This window comes from Balaenoptera physalus, assembly GCF_965194825.1.
Source record: "Balaenoptera physalus genome assembly, chromosome: 3".
Lineage (NCBI taxonomy): Eukaryota > Metazoa > Chordata > Mammalia > Artiodactyla > Balaenopteridae > Balaenoptera > Balaenoptera physalus.
Window position 1 is genome coordinate 165499287 of NC_138890.1, and position 21341 is coordinate 165520627.

The window sequence follows — 21341 nt, forward strand, 5'->3', positions numbered from 1 at the left end:
TCATGTTTAGTTTCAAGTGGGAGCTGGAAAAGGTGGAGGGTCCGGCGGATTGATCATGAGTCAACAGGTCAAAGCAGACTGAGGCTCACACACTAGAAAACCTACAATTGCAAAGAATTCCCTGATACTCAAAAATATGTATCTCTCTCTCCTTTTAGGCCTCGTGAACATGCAGAATTAGCAAACTGCTTGATAAGGGAACTGTTTTATTTCACTAACGTATTTTCCACTTTAGAGTCAGTGTTAAGACAGCACACTAACCCAAGGGTGAATTTAGCTGTCCGCTAACGCTCAGGGCCACAGCACCAGATTCTCAGCATCACACAGTGAGAAGTCAGTTCTGACCATGGAAGCCACAGGGATGTGGAAGGTCATTCTGGGTAATCATATGTGGCAGAAACTGCTGGTTACCTAACCAGTACCTATTTTCCTCACGTCCTTTACTCAGAAAATCCCAACTTGGGAAAGAGCTTAAAATAAAGCCAGTTCTCAGCTCCTATGACAGCTTGGTTGCAGATATGACACAATTCTAGCCACTGAGATCAAAGCAGGGGCTTCTGGGCCATTTGGGGAACACATTTCGTTTCTGATCCAGGTGCTGCCTCTTTCTTGATATGCTTTCCCCTTCCTGATACCTGGAATGTGGAGGTGATAGCTGGGGCTACAACAGCCATTTGGCAACCATTAAGTCCCCTCCAATCAAACAAGCAGATGCTTTTCTACACATCTACAAGAATCCCAGAAAGCCACACTTCCACGGTTTCCCTGCTCCCGTGATAAAATGTCACGGACATGCTAAATATACATATGCATGGAATCCCACTGGCACTGAACCAAAAGCAATCTCTTCCAAATGTCCCATTTTTATTTTGCCATGCTATCTGGGAGATGGCAGTATCGTATCCTGCTAACACAAGAAGACCCCAGCCATACACAGCCTGTGATCCCGGCCAGACTGATAACAGTCTATTTGGGAAAAATAAATAAATCATATAGTTATTCAGCCCGGGAAGGAATGTGCTCAGGGTTTCAGGCAAGAGACGACCAATAACAAAACAAGCTAAGTGGAGGTGACTCTCAAGTGACCAGCTGCTGGGTGACGAAGGCTTTTCCACTACAGAGTAAACACAGAGCCGCCCAGGCACTGGCTCAGTTTTACACACTAGCTGTGGTGTGTCAGGGGGTGTGCTGTATTCTACACCAGGACAGCTGTGTTCTGATCGGGGACAATCTGCCCCAAGGCTCACACGTGCGAGTTCCCGGGACAGCACTCATCGAGCGCTTGCGTGTCGGCTGGGCCCCCTTCTCTCCGGCCCTCTGTTTACCTGCTTCACTTCGGCCTGCAGGTGGCGGAGCTGCACACACTGCTCCAGGTGCTTCCGATGCTGCTCGGCTGCTAAATCCAGCTCCTGCTGCTTCTCGTGGAGAAACTCCAGCAAGTCCTGGACCCGGGTGGCCATGTCTACATCTCTGTCGCAAAGCAGCTCCACGCCTGCGGACATTGGAGGGAGGCCCGGGATTCAAATAGCACTTCAACCTGTTCTTTTCTTTTTTTTTTTTTTTAATATCTTTATTGGAGTATAATTGCTGTACAATGTTGTGTGAGTTTCTGCTGTATAACAAAGTGAATCAGCTATACATATACATATATCCCCATATCCCCTCTCTCTTGCGTCTCCCTCCCACGCTCCCTATCCCACCCCTCTAGGTGGTCACAAAGCACCGAGCTGATCTCCCTGTGCTATGAGGCTGCTTCCCACTAGCTACCTATTTTACATTTGGTAGTGTATATATGTCCATGCTACTCTCTCACTTCATCCCAGCTTCGTCCCACCATCCGTGTCAAGTCCATTCTCTACATCTGCGTCTTTATTCCTGTCCTGCCCCTAGGTTCAACAGAACCATTTTTCTTTTTAAGATTCCACATATATGTGTTAGCACATGGTATTTGTTTTTCTCTTTCTGACTTACTTCACTCTGTATGACAGACTCTAGGTCCATCCACCTCACTACAAATAACTCAGTTTCATTTCTTTTTATGGCTGAGTAATATTCCATTGTATATATGTGCCATATCTTCTTTATCCATTCATGGACACTTAGGTTGCTTCCATGTCTTGGCTATTGTAAATAGTGCTGCAATGAACATTGTGGTACATGTCTCTTTTTGAATTATGGTTTTCTCCAAAGAAGATATACAGATTGCCAACAAACACATGGAAGGATGCTCAACATCACTAATCATTAGAGAAACGCAAATCAAAACTACAATGAGGTGTCACCTCGCACAGGTCAAAATGGCCATCATCAAAACATCTACAAACAATAAATGCTGGAGAAGGTGTGGAGAAAAGGGAGCCCTCTTGCACTGCTGGTGGGAATGTAAACTGATACAGCCACTATGGAGAACAGTATGGAGGTTCCTTAAAAAACTAAAAACAGAACTACCATACGACCCAGCAATCCCACTACTGGGCATATACCCAGAGAACACCGTAACTCAACCTGTTCTTAAGGGAGCCTGACGTACATGCTGCATTTGTGAACTACCTGCCCGGCGCCGGGCCAAGCCATTACCGTGAAGGCCAAGTCTGAGCAGGGCAGAGGCAGCAGAGGAGGTTTATGCCTGCCTCCGAGCATGTCTCAGAGGATAAATTCGATGTGGTCCAAAGCCAAATGTAACGTACAGCTAATCAAAGCAAACCCATTTCCTATCAATCTACTTCTGCTCCTACACTGATATCTGATGAAAGTGAGTCCTTTTTAAATGCACAAACTTCGGTTTGTTTCCGTTGTTATCCACTGTATACCCGTTCACTCTTGAGGAAGCATTTAATTTGACTTGTGTAAAATGAGTAACGTAGGACACAGGTTGTTGCTAAGTTTCTAACACTACAGTTCCCTCTATGTTTTTGAGCCTAGAGTGACATCTGCTGGTAAAATATAAACTAAGAAAAAAATAAAGGACATGAAAATATTTTCTTGGGGTTTACACTTCATTCATGGAGATCCAACAATATATAATTTGTAAAACTAAAGTTCGTGCCACTTGAAATAACATGCAGGAATATGAAGGGTAAGTACACTAGCCAATGTTAAACGTGATCATATTATGTGGGTGAAAGAAAGCAAAACGTTCCCTTTCAGAGAGCAGGTATTTATAACACCTCAATCACAGGGGTAAGTGACCTGCGCAGCCATCACCCTGAAAGGAACCGGACGCGTTCCTGCGGGGACACGAAACCCGCCCCAGGGCGGGACGCGCTGCTCACCGGAGGCCTGCACTTCGTTGACATACTGCAGGAGGTCCTGCCCCTGGTGGATGACGTCGAAGGTCAGGTTATTCATGGTCAGAGCCTTGTCCGCGTGGTGCTGCAGGCGCTGCTCTGCTATTGTGAGGTCCTCCGTGTCAAAGTCATTCATTTGCTGAGAAAGCTCGTCGTTCCAGGACTCAAGGTCTGAGATGATCTGACAGAGGAGAGCATCTGCTTAGGACCAAGGCTTAAAAAATAAATATCTGCTGTGACATCTCACTGTGCCAGGTAGGGAAGGAAGAGTTAAGGCGACTGTGTCAAAAGGACACGAGAGACAGGTGACTGGGACCATGAGACCTTGAATAAGATACGCTGAATATACAAAAGTCCATTAATTCCTAATGATGTTAAAAAAAGAAGAGCTAAAAAGCCAAAAATTCAATGAAAAGCTCTTCGGTTTTGATTAAAGGGAACCAACCTTTATCCTCAAAATTGGTTCTTAAAGGAGAAAATTAATTATTTAAGCACACAACGATGAAGGAAAGTTCCTCTTTACGGTTAAATCTAGCTATTAAATGTAGAAATAATAAAATTAAAAAACTTCTTTGTAACCAAAAAGAAAATCCTAGTACACCACCTGTTCAGGTAAAGGTCATCAGTGCCCAGTGAACTATCACGGGAGAGGCTGACGGGGCCCAGGCTGCACCTCCTGCCCCGAAGGCCGCCCGCAGAATCCCCGAAGATGCGGGACGAGACAGCACACGCCTCCTGACAGGAGGAACCACGCTGAGCCACCTGCGCAGCTTCTGGTCCCAAAATGAACCTGAACCTAACTGGGTCTTCCCATCTGCCTTCTAAGGTTACAGGAAATGCCGAGGAAAGAAAAGCAGTTAAACAGCCTACCAGAGATCAAGCGAAAAAATGCAAAATGTGGGACCTGGTTCCTTTGACAACTGAACGTTATTTCAACAAGTCACAACACGGGAAAAAGAGAATGGTGGATGGGGGTAGGATTCTAGATGAAAAGACTAACCACCAAACGCAGGAGCAGACCCCACGTGCCTCTTCTCTGCAGCACTTGCAGAAATCTGAACAGAGCCTGGGTATTAGCAGACAACAAAGCATCACTCTTAACGGCGAGGTGCTTAGGATGTAGTTATGCAAGAAAATGGCCTCTGTTTTAGAGATATTTACAAAGCCTTTAGGACTGAATCAGCTGGCAAAGTTTTCCTCTGAAATACTACAGCACAGCAATAGCAAGAGGATACTTGACGCAAGAGGGGGAAACTCATGTTGAATTTACAGGACAGGCATCTGGAAGGTCGTTGTACTGTTCTCGCTACTTCAGTGTAGTTTGAAAACTTTCACGGTATACTTTTTAAAAATTAAGACCAAAAATTATGAAATCCAGAAAGGAGGAGAAAAACTTCTTGTGAAAGAATATTATACTCTACGCTTCAATGAAATAGCATTTCCCATGGACCCTCATTTACTTCGTCCACAGGAGCTGTAAGGAAATTAGTTTGAGAATTTGAGAATGTGAGAGAGTTCACACAGAATCCAGCTGGGAGATGGGAAGTAATAAACATCTTAAGGCTTCTCTAAATTCCTATTGCCCAAATCTTCCTGATTTCTTCCTTTTATTACTTGGTCTCCATAATACATGTGCACATTGTATTAAATTATATCAATTTATAAAGTGATCATTTTAAACAACACCAAATTAGACACAAACCAAGAGGCTACGAGAAAAATATTTTTTAAAAGGAAGAAAACTACCATAACTTTAATCTTTATTTCTACTCTAAGGGGAATTTTTTAAAATTAGTTAATTAATTTTATTTATTTATTTTTGGCTGCGTTGGGTCTTTCGTTGCTGTGCATGGGCTTTCTCTAGTTGTGGTGAGCGGGGGCTACTTTTCGTTGCGGCACGCGGGCTTCTCTTGTTGCAGAGCACAGGCTCTAGGCTCACAGGCTTCAGTAGTTGTGGCATGTGGGCTCAGTAGTTGTGGCTCACGGGCTCTAGAGCACAGGCTCAGTAGTTGTGGCTCACGGGCTTAGTTGCTCTGCGGCATGTGGGATCTTCCCGGTCCAGGGCTCGAACCCGTGTCCCCTGCATTGGCAGGCGGATTCTTAACCACTGCGCCACCAGGGAAGTCCGGGAATTTTCTTTCTTAATGTTTGTTTGTTTTCTGGCACTGAGGGAGAAGAGAGGTGTGGTGGTGAGTTACAGACTCAGCGACAGTGCCTCATGGAGACAACATTAGGCTCAAAAAACACTCAAGAAATGGACAATAAACAAAGGTCAATGTGCTAAAAGCAGCAGGATTCAAAAACACTCACTGAGCACAAAGAAACGCTGGCGATGGTCAGGATCCAGGATCATCAGGAAAAATCCTGCCCTCGCGTTCAGCATTGTTAATAACCACACAAGCCAAGAAAAGAAATCTGTGGCACAAACAAAGCTCCAGAAAGTGGAAGGTTTTTTTGAAGAGGGATTCTTTAAAGAAATAAGTTTGACACAATTTTTTAAAATGTAGCCCCGAATTTTTAGAAAGTCTGTTTTTCTTTCTAAATGCACAGATAGTTATGACTGTTCTCCATAACTAAACTGTCACAAGATGCTAGTGTAAGGCTTTTGTTGTTCTTTTTAGACCAACAGAGCAGATTTTACATGGAATATTTGGAGACTGAAATAGCAATATTCTAAGCCATAGGAAACCCTGCTCCACTTCTGAGAGATGGAAGTGCTATTTCAATTGAAATACAAGTGATACGGGGGATTTTTCCAACTGACCAGCTAACAGATGAATTTCTACCACAAAGATAACTCCACGCCTCCTATGGGCAGTCAGAGGGGGCATCTTCCCAGACAGGAGAGGAAATCCCTGCAGAGCCTAAACTGCTCAGGTTTTTCACATTTTCAGGATTACTCCAGAGAACAGAGGCTCTCAGGCTGTGACATTTAAAAGCTTTTAAACTATATTTTAGCTGGTCTGTGACCGAACTGCAGGGTTACGTTCCCAGCTTGGGAAAGCGCTTCTCCCTGGCCGAGGGCGGGGGCTTTGCTGAGGCCATGTGGAACTCTGCGGCTATCACGTGGGGAAAATGTATGTTTTTGGTTCCTGATCTACGTTTTAAAACAGTAGTTTTATGAAAGCAGAAATACAACAACAACAAAAATTCTTCCCTTTGCGATAACATTAATACAAGTAAAGCCAATATTTTTTTTCAAATATCAAAATGTCCTGGAAGGAAAACTTCCAATAATGCTTCTGATTGCTCTGTGTTCCTTGATCGAAACTATTCCGTAAGCAGCTAAGTCACCAGGAGCAATTCCCATGAAGCGGAGGTCAGAGAGGAAGGCAGCCACACTGGCTCTTCTGTTCATGCAGCGGTGCACCCTGACCCTGGCCAGCCCCCAAGGATGCACCCTGACCCTCGCTGACCACCAATAATGCACCCTGACCCTGGCTGCCCACCAATGATGCACCCTGACCCTGGCTACCCCCCGATGATGCACCCTGACCCTGGCTACCCCCCAACGATGCGCCCTGACCCTGGCTACCCACCAATGATGCGCCCTGACCCTGGCTACCCACCAACGATGCACCCTGACCCTGGCTACCCCCCGATGATGCGCCCTGACCCTGGTCACCCCCCGATGATGCGCCCTGACCCTGGCTACCCCCCAATGATGCGCCCTGACCCTGGCTACCCACCAACGATGCACCCTGACCCTGGCTACCCCCCGATGATGCGCCCTGACCCTGGCTACCCCCCGATGATGCGCCCTGACCCTGGCTACCCACCAACGATGCACCCTGACCCTGGCTACCCCCCGATGATGCGCCCTGACCCTGGCTACCCACCAACGATGCACCCTGACCCTGGCTACCCCCAAACGCTGTAACTTGGCAGCTGTGGCGCGGCACCGGGAGTTGAGACCAGCGCACCTCTTCTTCATGTGGCTCCACGTGGATGGGAAGGTCAAGACCAGAGCCCTTGAGTAGCTGTTACCAGGCAACATGTGCAGGGTTTAACTCCCTTCTTGTCATCAACCAGTGATGACAATGAAACAGCCAAGACGGCCTTTCTTTAATGAAAACACTGATGGAAGTTTAGACAAGTAGGCAACCAAAGGCCCCTGTGAGAGGCACACACACCAAACCACCACTCGGGGCGGGACCGAGGGACTAGCACCAAGGCCCACTTCAGGCAGACGGTCCCCCTCAGCTGTGGCAGCCCTGCCATCCCTCTGCCTTCGGTGGCACCTCGGTCTGGACCCCATTGTCCTCAAGGCCCTGTTCCAAACGCAGGACAAGTGATAGATATGGAGACAGCAGGCTCTACAGATCCTGGCCGCCAGGCCCGGGCCACCTGGGATGCCTGGAGGTATCTGGACACGCAGCAGGTCCCTGCCAGCAGCGGCATGAGGCCCACCGGCTCCAGGAAGCCAGGCCCACCCAGGGAGTTCTGGCTCCTTTTACCATATTTCACACACAGATTCAGCGTCATCCAGTTATACTTACTTCTGCTTGTACTTCATCAAGTTCAAAAATAAAAGATCTTGCCTGGCAGAGAATTAAGAACCGCCCTCTTAAGAAACCTGTCCTTCTTTTTCCTAGTCACATATAAGGTGCAAAAGTTGATTTTTAGGTAAGAATTACAGATCACCTGAGAACATTTCTGTGAAGAAGAAGAAGAAACCTTTTTCGGAAAAAAAAGAAAAGAAAAAGAAAAGAAACCTGTCCTTCTTTCTCCCGGTCACATATAAGGTAAAAAAGCCAATTTTTTTGGTAAGAATTACAGATCGCCCGAGAACATTTCTGTGGGAAAAAAATGGGGTTTCCTGGGAAGTACAACCTTATGACCACAGGCTCAGGGAACACTCACTCTTGAAGGGAGGGGAATGGCGGGGGCGGGGGGGGGGGAGGGAAGGAGGGAGGAAGAGCACCACTGCCCTGAGCTTGTGCCCCTGCTTCCAGGACAAGGGGCTGCCGTGAGGGGTCCAATCAGGGACGAACAAGCCAGGTGACAAGGTGGCCCTGTTTGCAGAAGCCCTGCCCGGATCCACTCTCAAAGCTTGCTCGCTTTGCTGTCCTGCTGTGTGGTGTCTGTCCCGCTGCCCACCTGCCTGCCCCAGAGCCAGGCCCCCTCTCCCAGGGCCGAGCTGGGAGGAGCCACCCTTTCCCTCCTCCTCCCTCCCCTCCCCCTCCTCCCCTCCCCCTCCCACTCCCGGCACAGAGGCTGGAGCAGTAGGCGAGGGGCAGAGGAGGGGTGCTGGAGCTCTGGGAGCAGGCCAGGGTGGGCGGGGCGGGGGGGACACTCACGTCGATGGCGTCCCTCTCGAAGATGCGCAGCTGCAGGAAGAGCTCGAGCTTGATCTTGCGCTCCTGGAAGAGCTCCTCCATCTGGGCCTGGGCCTCGTCCAGCTGCTGCAGCACCGTCTCGATGTGGCTGATGGAGCTGTTGTGTGGGGTCTTGTTGCTGGAGATGGCGGAGTCCCTGAGAAGGGGCGGAAAGGGACAAACAGGAACTGGATGGGAGAGCCTCACCCTGCCGGGGGCCAGAACCGGCGGCTGGGGCCTCGGGAAAGAAGCCGGCGGGAAGTGGGACTGCCGCGCTCCGAACACGGAATCAGCCGCCCCTCCCGCCAAACCAGCCGGGCCTTCCTCCCTGGATCTCAGGATACGCTGAGGAACTCCTTCCGCACTTTTTCACAGCCCCTCTCTTAGAAGAAGGCTAACAGTCACGTGAGTCATGTCGCAGAGTTTCATCTTCAGGCACTTTTCTCCGTAAGTAGAGAACAGATGGCACCCGTTCACTACAAATGGTGAAGCCACGTCAGCTGTGGGGTTAAGCTGTAATGCAGCCAACTGAGCCTTTATCGAGGAAGTCTGCCGGACTCTCAGAAAAGCAAGCATCACGGGAAGTTGTCAGGGGCAATGAGATAAGCGACCCCGAGGGATCCAGCAGGGGCACTGCATTTACGCGACCGTTCCCTGTGACCCAAGGACAGGGATATGCTCTCTGCCCCAGTCGGCCTCCCCTCTTCCTGCCACTAGGAGCACCTGAGTGCCACCTGGTGCCCCCCGAGGCCAGGCCTGCCGAGCCTGGACCCTGAGAGGAGGGACGCCCACCACACCGTAGAAAAGCAGATCGCTCAGGGCCCGAAGGACGCGGTCCTGGGAGGTTTAAGTTCATCTGGTTTGTAAAGAAATCTCAGTAATTTCTAGGTAGGTGTTAAAAGGAAATATTAATAAGACCTGAATCCTGGGGAGGAGTATTAGTCAATGCCATAATAAGAAAAATCGTAAGAGTGAAAAAAACTGTGAGAGAGAAAAAGAAAAGAGAGAGTGATGTTCGTCTCCTTTGCACGCATGGCTGTTACTCGTTCTCTGCCTAGCTGGACAGAGAATTATAGCTAATTGTTCCAAAAAGTGAGGGGGAGGGGAAGTCCCCTGCAGACCTCAGAGCGTCCACGCGGGGACGGGGCACAGGGACGGGGCGTGGCCCACCTCAGCTGCTGGATGAGGTCCTCCCCTTCCTTGATCACGTTCACGGTCACCTGCAGGGTGGTCTGCTGCTGCTGCCCGAAGCGCTTGATGAGGTCCTGCACGGCCTCCACTGACTCGGCGTACACGTCGTCCAGCAGCTCCTTCTGCAGCTCCTCCAGCCATGTCCACAGCTGCGGGGACAGCGCTGTGAGCCCGGCCCTTCCCGCTTCCCCGGGGCTGGGGGGTCCGGGCCGGGAGGGGACCGGCGGCAGCAGGTCCCAGGGAGCTGAGAGGGAGGCGGGCAGCAGGGGGGCCGGCGGGCAGCAGGGGGGCCGGCGGCCAGCGGGACACAGAGCAGGACGCGAGGTGAAAAAACAACTGGGCAGAGAGCCCAAGGGGACTGTCACAAAGGAGAGAAAGGAAAGGGGAGGGCAGTGACTCTTCCCAGTCCTTCCCAGACCCAACCCAAGTGCAACAGGAAACAGAAAAACCCTCCAACAGCTGGAACGCCTGCTAAACGTAACGGGCATTCTTCTACGCGTCTTCTGACTCTTACTTAGCAGATGGATAGTTTTATTTTTAGCAAGAGCATGACAGTCCATTATTAATTATTAAACTGCTGCTCAGACAGGGGGGCTTTACATCCCTCAAAAAGAAGGAAACATATAACGTGGTAAAATCAACCCGTCACCACGCCCGGCGGGAGATTCGGATGCGGCTCTGCCAGGTCCCCACTCCCAACACAGGCCACGGTCAACCCGGACATAGGTCAGTCCTTCGACGACAGGAGTACATACTGGAAACACCTGATCACTTTCATTGCCATGACCATTAACAAGGTGTTCGCACACGGGGATAGGCAAAGACAACTTGGGACAAGGACTGCTTCCAGCCTGACGGGGACAGAGCACCTCGCCCGCTTCTGGGAAGCCCATTGCCTCTTCCAGGTCCCTGGGTAGCCATTCAGCGAACTGAAAGGACAATTAAATTAAACTGAAAGGGCCCTGGTGGCTTGGGAGCGGTTTGTGCGTGGAGAAAAGGCTTCCTGCTTCCCGGGGGATGGAATAATCACCTCCCGTACCGTAACGTATGTGTACATTACAGATGGCTGCCCCGGCTGCGGGGAGAGAGGGGGCCCCGACCCTGCCGGCCACGCGGCCTCGTGGCTGACAGAGCACCACTGCTTACTGAGGCCTGACGGACACAGAAGAAACGGCACAAGTTTAAAATACGCAATTTGATAAGTTTGGACACATGTAAACCTATGAAAAGATCAACGCTATCAAGTCAGTAACTAGCTCCATCACCCCAAGAGTCTTCCCGTGCCCCTGGGTAATCCCTCCCTCTGTCTTCCTTCCAGGCGATCTCCAGCCTGCTTTCTGCCACTACAGATTAGCTTGCATTTTCTAAAAAAAAGAATTACATTCACGGAATCATACAGTAGGTCCTCTTCTTTTTTGGTCTGGCTTCTTTCCGCATAGTTATTTTGAGATTTCATCCGTACTACTGTGTGTATCAACAGTTCTTTCCTCTTTGTTACTGAGTAATATTCCATTCTGTGTCAACGCCACAATTTATCCACTCAGATGTTGACGACATCTGGGTTGTTTTCAGTTTGGGGCCATTACAAACACAGCCGCTATGCACACTGGTGTATAGTCTCCGTATGCACCTGTGCTTTCCTTTCTTGTAGGTACACATCTAGGTGCAGAGTGGTTGGATCATATGGTAGGTGTATGTTTAACTTTTTAACAAAATGCCAAACTGTTTTCCAAAGTGGCTCATTTCACATTCCCCGGCCCCCGCTGCCCCCGGCAGTGTATGAGAGCTCCAATCCTTCCACATCGTTATGGATACCGCGGTGGTCGGTCTTTTTAATTGTAGCCATTCAAAATGAGGGGTATCTCATTATGGTTTTAATTAGCAATTCCCTAATGACTAATGATGGCAAATCCAAACTAACCTTTTAAGAGTTCTTTTGTTCTTAAACATATATATTCAGTTGAAAACAAAGTATTGCCAGCTGGCTCTTGTCAGGTCAATAAGTATTTTAAATAGGGCAGGTAAATTTAAAAATAAGGGAAGTGTTGGCAAAGAACTTACTTTTAGTCAAGTACTTGGGGTCCTAAGAGTTAATTTTACTAAAAATGTTAAAATGTCAACTTGTATCATATTATTTACCCACCTTTGTAAGATATCAAATTTCATACAATCCAAGGATTTTAATTATAGGCATTTTAGACAGAGGCTGGTTCATCTCTGTGATCTTACAGATTAAGGAAAAGAGGCCAGAGGTGATGAAGTGACCTGAACAACATGGGCAAACCTATTAGCAGCGCCAACCTATGAGCAAAGCCAGTACAGTATCAGGAAGGAGGCCTCCAGACCTGGTCACACTTCACATGGATACTGCATTTCAACATGAAAAAATGCCATTCATCGACAGACCAAATACGGACTGATACTTTGCACATCTATTAAGGGTCCAATCAATAACATACTCTTGTTTTTCATTTTGTTTTGTTCTCTAAATTCTCATGAAACTGGTTGCTGCAGTTATAAATAACAGGAAGGATGAAAGCATTATGACCATAAAGAATCTCCCAATTTGCTCTAGTAATTCCCATGAAAAACCTTCCACGGGAAGGTGATCATTTCACAATATATAGAAGTACTGAATCGTTATGCTGTAAACCTGAAACTAATAATATGTCAATTATATCTCAATTAAAAAGCGTTTTATCCACAAATAATTAAAAAACACTTTTCTCGTAATATGGAATAACGATTACGAGGCATGGGTTCTGAAGCCAGATTGCCCGAGTTCAAATCCTGACTTAACATTTCCTAGGGTGTGACCTAGGGCAACTTACCTGGATCCACGTCTCGGCATTCTCATCTATAAAATGGACATGGTAATAATGCCTACTCCAGGGAGTTACTGAGAAGATTCAACAAGACGATACATATTTCTTCAAAATAACATATGTTAGCCACTATTATAGTTTTGTTCTTGCAAGAGAAATTTTGATGATAAGAATCACAAAGTTTTTAGAAGTGTTCCTTCTCTGGGTATTTTTCAAAACACGTCCAAGTTCCAACCAATTGTTCAAAATATGTCACTTAGTCCGGTAAACTGAATACCGTGCCGCATTTAAATCTTTTTACACCTAAAAACAGTGCAGTACGAGGGAAGAGGTGCTGGAATTAGTCCAGATCCTACAGAACTCTCTTCCCATTGGTTCTGGGGAAAGTGCCACAAGTACGTGTGGGTCAAACCCTTTCCTCTCTTCCTGGTAAGTTCTGAAAGAACTAGCTAACTCCTTCAAGAGCCTGGACATCTCGACACGCATCCATGGTGGAGGGTGCACGCCGCCCAGCCGGCTGCGGAGCCAGGGAAGGGCCCAGCTATGGAGGGGTTCACGCAGTTGAAAAGGGGAAAATAACTAAGTAGAAGGAGCGAGACTACATTTAAGTCCATGATTAAAACGCCCAAAGTTCCTCTGCCCCTTTAGAATTTCTCTGTCGGGTCCTACAGGAAATATGCTCATTCATTTTGGAGGAAAAAGTCTCAGAGAAAGGTCATTTCCAATGCCAACCGATGATGAACTGATGCATATCATGATACAATATGAGTCAGACAAAGTCTATTTTTAAGCTTTCGAAGTGGTACATGTGATGCCCAAAATAACGTCTGAATAAAGGAATGAGAAATAGTCTCTAGGATGCCTGTGAAATTTTTACCATAGACTTCCTGAGAGTGAAAAAAAACTGTACTTCTGTGCATGCTGTTAATTTACAAAGAAAAGAAAAGTCTTTGCCCGACAGTGAGAGAGGAGTTGTATTTTATCCAAGTTCTCAGCAGCATGGAATCCACTTCTAAGAGAAGAACTGTGCCCACAGCCAGGTGATGGCCAGGCAGCCGGAGTTAGGCAACGCTGCCCCCTAGAGGCCATCCGAGCTGTGGCCAGGAGCGTTCCACGCAGGAGAACTTGAACCCAGCCCAGAATGGGGTGCAGGTGCGTACAGACTTGGGTCACGGTCCAGGATCCAGAGAGAAGGCTGGTTTAGAAAGACCCATGGAGTTCTTGGAAGAAAACTCCCGTGATAAGCTGTGGGAGAGCCTGGTCCTCGATGCAGCATCCGGCTGGGTCTGACCCCTGTGCGTCCCCTATCCCAGTCCCTTCCCCTCACTGCCTGTGCTGGCTGGAGCCTAAAGAAGGAGCCAAAGCTCTGCTGGGAGAAAGCCCCTGAAAAAGCCCCTTCCTCGCTAGAGAGGGATCCCCAGGAAAGCACTGAGTCTCCAGCTGGTTCAGTGGGTGGTCAGATGGGACCCCCAAGATTTGGGGACTGCTCTAGCTACAATCGCTCCCAGATGCACAGTCTGAACGCAGGCTACAAGCCTGGTCCATCTGGAGGTAGGAGCACAACACATCAGCTGGGGGGTCCTTATCCGCCGTGTGACCTTGGGAAAAGTCCTTGGAGTTCTCTGCCTTCAGTTTTCTCATCTATGAAATGGGATCATTTTACCATGAGTTTGAGAATCAAGTGAGATGACCACAAATGCGTGGCAGTGCTCAATTACCACAAGCACTCTGTAAACAGAAGCTACCACCATTGGTATCCATTTCCCTACTCTTGTTTTTGACAATCATTCAGGTACCAGTGGGGATGGGTGAGCCGCAGGGCCAGCGTGGGCAGTGTAAAAGCCGGGAGGAGCTAGGACTTCCCTGGTGGTCCACTGGTAAAGAATCCGCCTTACAATGCAGGGGACACAGGTTGGATCCCTGATCAGGGAACTAAGATCCCACATGCCTTGGGGCAACTAAGCCCGCGTGCTGCTAACTACAGCGCCCACGCGCTCTGAAGCCCGCGTGCCACAACTACAGAGCCCATGCGCCCTGGAGCCTGCGCGCCACACTAGAGAGGGAAAACCCGCACGCCACAACTAGAGAGAAGCCCGAGCGCCGCAGCGAAAGATCCCGCGTGCCTCAGCGAAGATCCCGCCTGCCGCAACTAAGACCTGACACAGCCAAAAAAAAAAAAAAAAAAGCCGGGAACAGAAGCAGGTGGCAACTTGCAGGGGGAATTTCAGGGGCACCTGCTATGAGCACAGAACGTGATTCCGTTTCAGGCAGAGGAAGCAGTGATCAAAGGGGAACTGCTCCAGCCACGAACAGCATGTTTTTTAGCCTGAAATGACCAACTGTGATTTGGGGGCACATGCCTGTCACCTGACTGAGCAGTAAGGGTTTCAGGAGTACCGATTATTCTTGGATGGGTGATAAAAGATCCCTTAGTATGATGAAATGAAATGTGTGAAGGATGTATGGAGGGAGGGGCAGAGGGCAAATAAAGTCAGTATCATGAAGTAATACCAAGGCAAATATGTGTAAGGAGGGACAGAAAAGGAGGAAACCCCAGGAGCATGGCAAGGGCAGCCCACACATTAAGGAGGGACACCATGAAGGGGGGCATCGGGCTCTGTGGTGGACGCGAGGACAAGGTGAGGCACAGGTGACACGGCTGGGCCCACGGCCGACTCGGAGATCAGGGTGGTGCCAGAACCTCAACCTCCCAGATATTTCCATGAAGTCTAATTTGCTAAAAACAGGTTTTGAGATTTAGAATTTTAAATCTTCTTTTTATTCCACCACATCCCTAGTGGGTAAGACACTCCCTCCAGCAGCTGTCGCTCCCTGAGGCATCAAGTTGGGGGAAAGTGCCTCGCCACCCAGGGTCGTTCTGAGTGCAACCCCGTCTCCCCGAAACAGTGCGCAGCTGGCCTGAGTGTACTTCCTCCTGAGTTCTTCAAATCTCCGGAGATAGTGCCTATTCCTGCATCCTGGCTTCCCTCTCCGGAGACTAACACGTTATCCCTGCACTCGGCCAGCTCTGGCAGCACCAGATCGCTCTCCTCTGAACTCCCCGCCCCCCAATTTGGGGACTGAAGCACTGAAGGCAGCACCAGACGTGACCCAAGCAGCAGCAAGTGGGCGGGCGGGACGACTGGCCCCCTCGGCGTGACTCTGCCTTCACTCGTTACGGCCAGATACGTCACCCTGGGGGAGGAATTACTGTGGACACTGTCCATCAACACAGGTAGGAATATTCTTTGTTTAACACATGCTGCTGCCACCTATGTGGCTTACGTTACCTCTGTAACCCGCCTACTTCTGGTTCAAAACAGACTCATGAATTAAAACCCATGAATGAAATTTCTGTCATAGATTTGGACTTATTCTTGCTGGGATCTTTTCTGATTCTATTTTATTATCTGATATATCTGGCAGCCCCTGGTCTAGACTTTGATCAACTTGCCCTCCGTGCCAATCCACCCACTCACAGGCCTCGTGCTTAGAGACAGAGGTCTGCAGTGCAAACCACCTCCAGCCCCGCTGAGGTCATCCACTAACCAGCACTCCCACTGCCAGCCTCAGCTGTAAGGTTTTTAACGCAGCCATGATTACTTCTGCTTCAGCACCGAGTCTGTCCTGGCTTTATGGCAATTTGACCACTTTCAAGATAAAATGCTCTCAACACAACAAAGGCAAGTTTTCAGGGTGCCTGGACTTGGATGTACAATCTCTCCAGATGTCCCAGACGGACGCAGAAGTTCTGAATAGGTGGGTGGAGGCAGTTCAAAGACATGGAAACTGCACAGGCTGCTCCCCTACAGCAGGTGACACCAGGGGTTAAAACCATCTGTCTGTGGGGCCTCAGGTCCACCTGGGATGACTGGTCTACCACCTCCCATCAACCCCCTTCATCAGAAAGCTGATCCAATTGTGGGTCTGGGCTGGAAATGACTTCCTCATTCACAGGCAGGGTATGAGCAATGTCTTCCCATCACAAACACTTTCTTCCTGGCATGGTCTACTCAGAGATCAGTAAGGGAGGATAAGGACAGTCTTGGTCTTGTGTTAACTGACACCCTCAACTGATTCTTTCTCACAGTGATTCAGCCCATATTTTTCTGTCTGTGTACAAATTAAATGTCAAACGCTTGGTTAAATGCTCACTAATTCCACTGCATACTCTTCATCAAATCAGAAACCTAGTAAAGAATGAAATAAAGTTCACATGGCGTAACTTGTTCATTCACTTCTTCCCTTTTAAAAGGCAGTTTATAAACTGTCTTTTCTAGAACTCTGCTTAGGAGTGACCTCAACCTGAGTAATATGTGAAATCTACCTTCCTAAGAATGCACAAGTGCATTTTTGGCCTTCTGGCATCTCTTCCTTTTCCCACAGTTCCTTAGAGAGCAATACACCAAATTTGGTGAACTAACTATCAAGTTCTTTCACTACCCAGGGATCTAATTTGTCTTGGAATACAGACTTGAAATCATTTAGGAGAAATAAGTTCGTTCTTATAAAAATCTTCACCCATTTTGGTCATCAACTTGTATCCATCAACATCCTGGGCTCCAAGCAGAAAGCCCAACCCTTCCTTGATCTTGTGGTTCTGCATTTTGTGCTTTATAAAAAGGAAGAGAAAACAAACACCAACAAAACCAAAAAAGCCTTTTCAGTCTCTATAGGCCCAGCTTACCTAGAACTTTTTTTTCTAAGACCACTTGACTGTTACTGAAATGAATAGCCCAGTTTGCTTTTTTTTTTTTAAAGAAAGTCACGTTCTTTTATTTATTTATTTATTTATTTCTGACTGTGTTGAGTCTTCGTTTCTGTGCGAGGGCTTTCTCTAGTTGCGGCAAGTGGGGACCACTCTTCATCACGGTGCGCGGGCCTCTCACTGTCGCAGCCTCTCTTGTTGCGGAGCACAGGCTCCAGACGCGCAGGCTCAGTAGTTGTGGCTCACGGGCCTAGTTGCTCCACGGCATGTGGGATCTTCCCAGACCAGGGCTCAAACCCGTGTCCCCTGCATTGGCAGGCAGATTCTCAACCACTGCGCCACCAGGGAAGCCCTTACCTACAACTTTTAAGCTTTCTGACAAAACACTGCTGGTGATCAATCTTCCTACCACTTATTCAATAAGAACAATAAACAGTAACAAATAGTACATGACAGAAATACACATGGATAGTTTACTTCTCTCAATTAACCGAAGCCCTATCACATTTAGTTTATGAAGCTGAGTATCAAAATATTAAAATGCCCTCTAAAAAGAAGTCTAACAAGTAAAGAAGATTACACATACATCCATTTTCAGCTGGGCATTTTAAGACCTAATGTTGTATTCCCCGAACTTCTGTACAAGTGCCTCACCTCCTGGTTACATTAACTGAGGCCAATCTACAAACAACTAATTAAAGCAGACATTTGCGACTCTCTGTTTAGAAGCAGACATTTAGTCTCTCCCTTCAATAAGAAATGATAAAATCTGGAGTTAGTGCACAGGGATATATGTTTAGTCCCCATTGTAATAGTGAGTTACAAATAAAGATAAAATAGTATATTATTCATTCATCCATTTAATAATCATCTACTAAGTGACTATTCTCTGTCAGGTATATTAGAGTTCCCTACAGTTCTACACACTAACTTCTAATTTCTCTCTTGATCTAAAAATTTTCTCTGCCTCAAAATATTGGGTCGATAAGAAGAAACAGAAACTTCATGAATTTAAACTATTCTCTAGGAGAAAAAAAAAAAAAGCTTTACATGAATTAAACTAAACTGACAAAAGGATTTTCCTTTTAGATAATAACATCTCTCTTCCCCACTGGCCAACCCAAATGTTTTACAGATATTTACTTGGTGAAAAAATTCATTTATTTTGCAGCTTTGGCTGGGAACAAAAGTCGTTAGTGATGTGACCAAAGCAATGTATGCCAATGTGACGGAACCATGAGCAAAGATTCTCTGTCACAGCCTCCTCTGCCCTGAGCTGGACGCAGCGCTGGAGCTGTACACCCAGCAAGGCTCGACTGCCGATCTGAAGGCTCAGAGTGAGGCGCTCACCCTGAGAAAGGGCAACAGAAGCAGATTAAGCAGTTCCTGTTGCTCAAAGATGAGTAAGGAAGGTATCAGGATTATACCCAAGTATTCAGACCCAGGTATTTATACCTCTGTGTCTTATATTTCAATCATTTGTCGAGCAACAAGGCAGGTGAGGAGGAGAAACAAGGACACTTATTGGCAGCTAGGATGGTGAGTGTGTAATTGCATCCAATTGGTCCACAGCCCTCAGAGACGCTGTTATTCCCAATTCTGCAGAGAGAAAAAAAGCTGAGGCACCACAGAGCAGCCTGTCCCAGATCACTCAGCCAGTTAAGTAAGGGGATGTGCTACACTATAGTATACTTTCGTAATTATTTTAATAAAGATTATATTTTTACAGAAAGAAAGCATAAATGATTAGATCTATTTTTTTGGATATTCCCACCTATGGGAAGACCACCTTTTTTTTTTTTTTTTTTTTTTAATACCAGATACGGGCTTCCCTGGTGGCGCAGTGGTTGAGAATCTGCCTGCCAATGCAGGGGACACGGGTTCGAGCACTGGTCTGGGAAGATCCCACATGCCGCGGAGCAGCTGGGCCCGTGAGCCACAACTACTAAGCCTGCGCATCTGGAGCCTGTGCTCCGCAACAAGAGAGGCTGCGACAGTGAGAGGCCCGCGCACCACGATGAAGAGTGGCCCCCACTTGCCGCAACTAGAGAAAGCCGTCACACAGAAACGAAGACCCAACACAGCCAAAAATAAATAATAAATAAATAAATAAACAAACCCAAAGTTTAAAAAAAACAAAAAAACCAGATACCACAATCTATGTGAAGGCATAATTGCCAAAGCAGTAGGTAGCAACTGAATGTTGACTTTGAAACCAAAGTCAAATCCAATGCTCAGTCTTGCAAGGGGCGATGATGTAGTAGATGGTTCTAGGCCCTGAGTTTCCTCTTGCTTTCTCTGGCTTGTGGCCATTTAATTGCTCGTTTCTGTCTATATCAGATAAACAAGCTAAAGAAATCAAACATTTAAGAGTGTATTTAGAGAGTTCATCGAAGGAACTGAATATTAACATAAAAATTATCGAGATTTGATCATAGAAGGTAAACTTTACTTCCTAAAATATTATGCATTTGATCTTAACCTTTCCCACTGGACTTCTGAGATGTTAAAGAGCTAGAGGTCACTCATACACTGCTACTGGGAGTGTAAAATGGTACAGGCATTCTGGAAAAGTTTGGCAGTTTCTTTTAAAACAATGCGTTTACCAAAGGACCTGGCAGTTGTACTCTTGGGCATTTATCCCAGAGACATGAAAACTTAAGTTCATGCAAAAACCTGTACATGAAGGTCCACAGCTTCTCTTTTTGGAAAAGCCAAAACTTGACAATATCTTAACTGTCTTTTAAAGGGTAAATAGTTAAGAAACTGTGATACACCCAAACCATGAAATACTACTCAGCAATAAAGTACTGACACACGCAACAACAGGCATGGGTCTCAGGGGAATTCTGCTGAGTAGAAAAAGCCAATCTCAAAAAGGTCCATATCGTATGATTCCATTTATGGAACATTTTTGAAGTACAATTATAGAGGTGGAGAACAAGAGACTAGTGGCTGCCAGCGGTTGGAGGTTAGGGGGTAGGGGTCAGGCATGGGTATAAGGAGGCGGCAGAAGGGAGCCCGCTGGTGACGGGACGATTCTGCCTGACTCTGTACATTCCAAGTGGTGGTGGTTACACGAATCTACACACGATAAAATCTCACGAAGCTAAGCATACGTGTGCACGCGAACACATACACACACACACACATGAGTGCATGCACTGCACACCTGGGGAAAGCAGAATCTAGGAATAAGCTCTGGGGAGTGTGGCAAAGGCACTTTCCTGCTTTGAAAGTGCTCGTGGTTATGCGAGATGTGACCCCTGGGGGGAGGCTGGGAGAAGGGTGCAGGGACCCCCTTGTCTGTTTCTTTTTTTCCCAGCTTTCAGGGATTATAAATATTTCAAAATAAAAAGTTTTTTTTTAAAAAAGCTGAGAAATATGTTTAAAGGTATCACCCATACATAGGAATGCACAAAAAACCAAATCATTTTAGAGAATATAGAGAGATGAGTCATCAGTAAAATCCAGCTGAGGAGGTCAAAATAAAAGGCTTGAAAGTTGGAAACCAAATTTTAGAGATCTTTGCATAGGAGACAGAAGGGATCTGGAAGAACCCGATGCCGAGAGGCTGGGATCCCCCCCCCGCCGAGAGTCGTGCCATGCAGAACAGCCACGGGGCTTCTCTGGAAAGCTGGGCGTCCTGAACAGGTCTGCATCATGACTGCCAATGATCCCGAGATCCGTCAGAGGGCAGCTGGTCTCCACGGGGAGCACCAGCTACCTGTAGTCAAGTTTCCTGAATTAGTTTACCTGGCAGATGCCTGACTGGTTGGTTCTCCAGCTCCACGGGGGAAGAATAGAAAAGGAATCCGGGCCCTTTGAGTGGTGGCTGGTTGAAAAGGCACTGGGTATGTTTTCAAACTCAGTGAGGATGGCGGGAGACGCAGCTGGGAAGCTCCACACCCGGAGGAGAGGAGCGGCGAGCACCTCGTAACCCGCCACCCACTACAGGGCGAGATCCGGACGGCGCTCTCCCTCCTCCCCGGGGAGAGCTGGGCGCTGGCCC

The 21341-nt window shown here is 47.5% G+C and overlaps 1 protein-coding gene across 6 annotated transcripts in view; it reads right to left on the bottom strand.

Moving 5' to 3' along the window:
* Positions 1 to 21341, bottom strand: part of TRIO (trio Rho guanine nucleotide exchange factor) — a 373890-nt gene that overhangs the window by 131377 nt on the left and 221172 nt on the right. For all 6 annotated transcript variants that reach the window (XM_082458354.1, XM_082458353.1, XM_082458351.1 and 3 more), the window contains exons 12-15: positions 9776 to 9945; positions 8588 to 8762; positions 3273 to 3468; positions 1326 to 1492 (exon numbers count right to left, since the gene is read on the bottom strand). In XM_082458354.1, coding sequence (XP_082314480.1) covers positions 1326 to 1492; positions 3273 to 3468; positions 8588 to 8762; positions 9776 to 9945 — 708 coding nt within the window. The remainder of the gene's footprint in view (positions 1 to 1325; positions 1493 to 3272; positions 3469 to 8587; positions 8763 to 9775; positions 9946 to 21341) is intronic.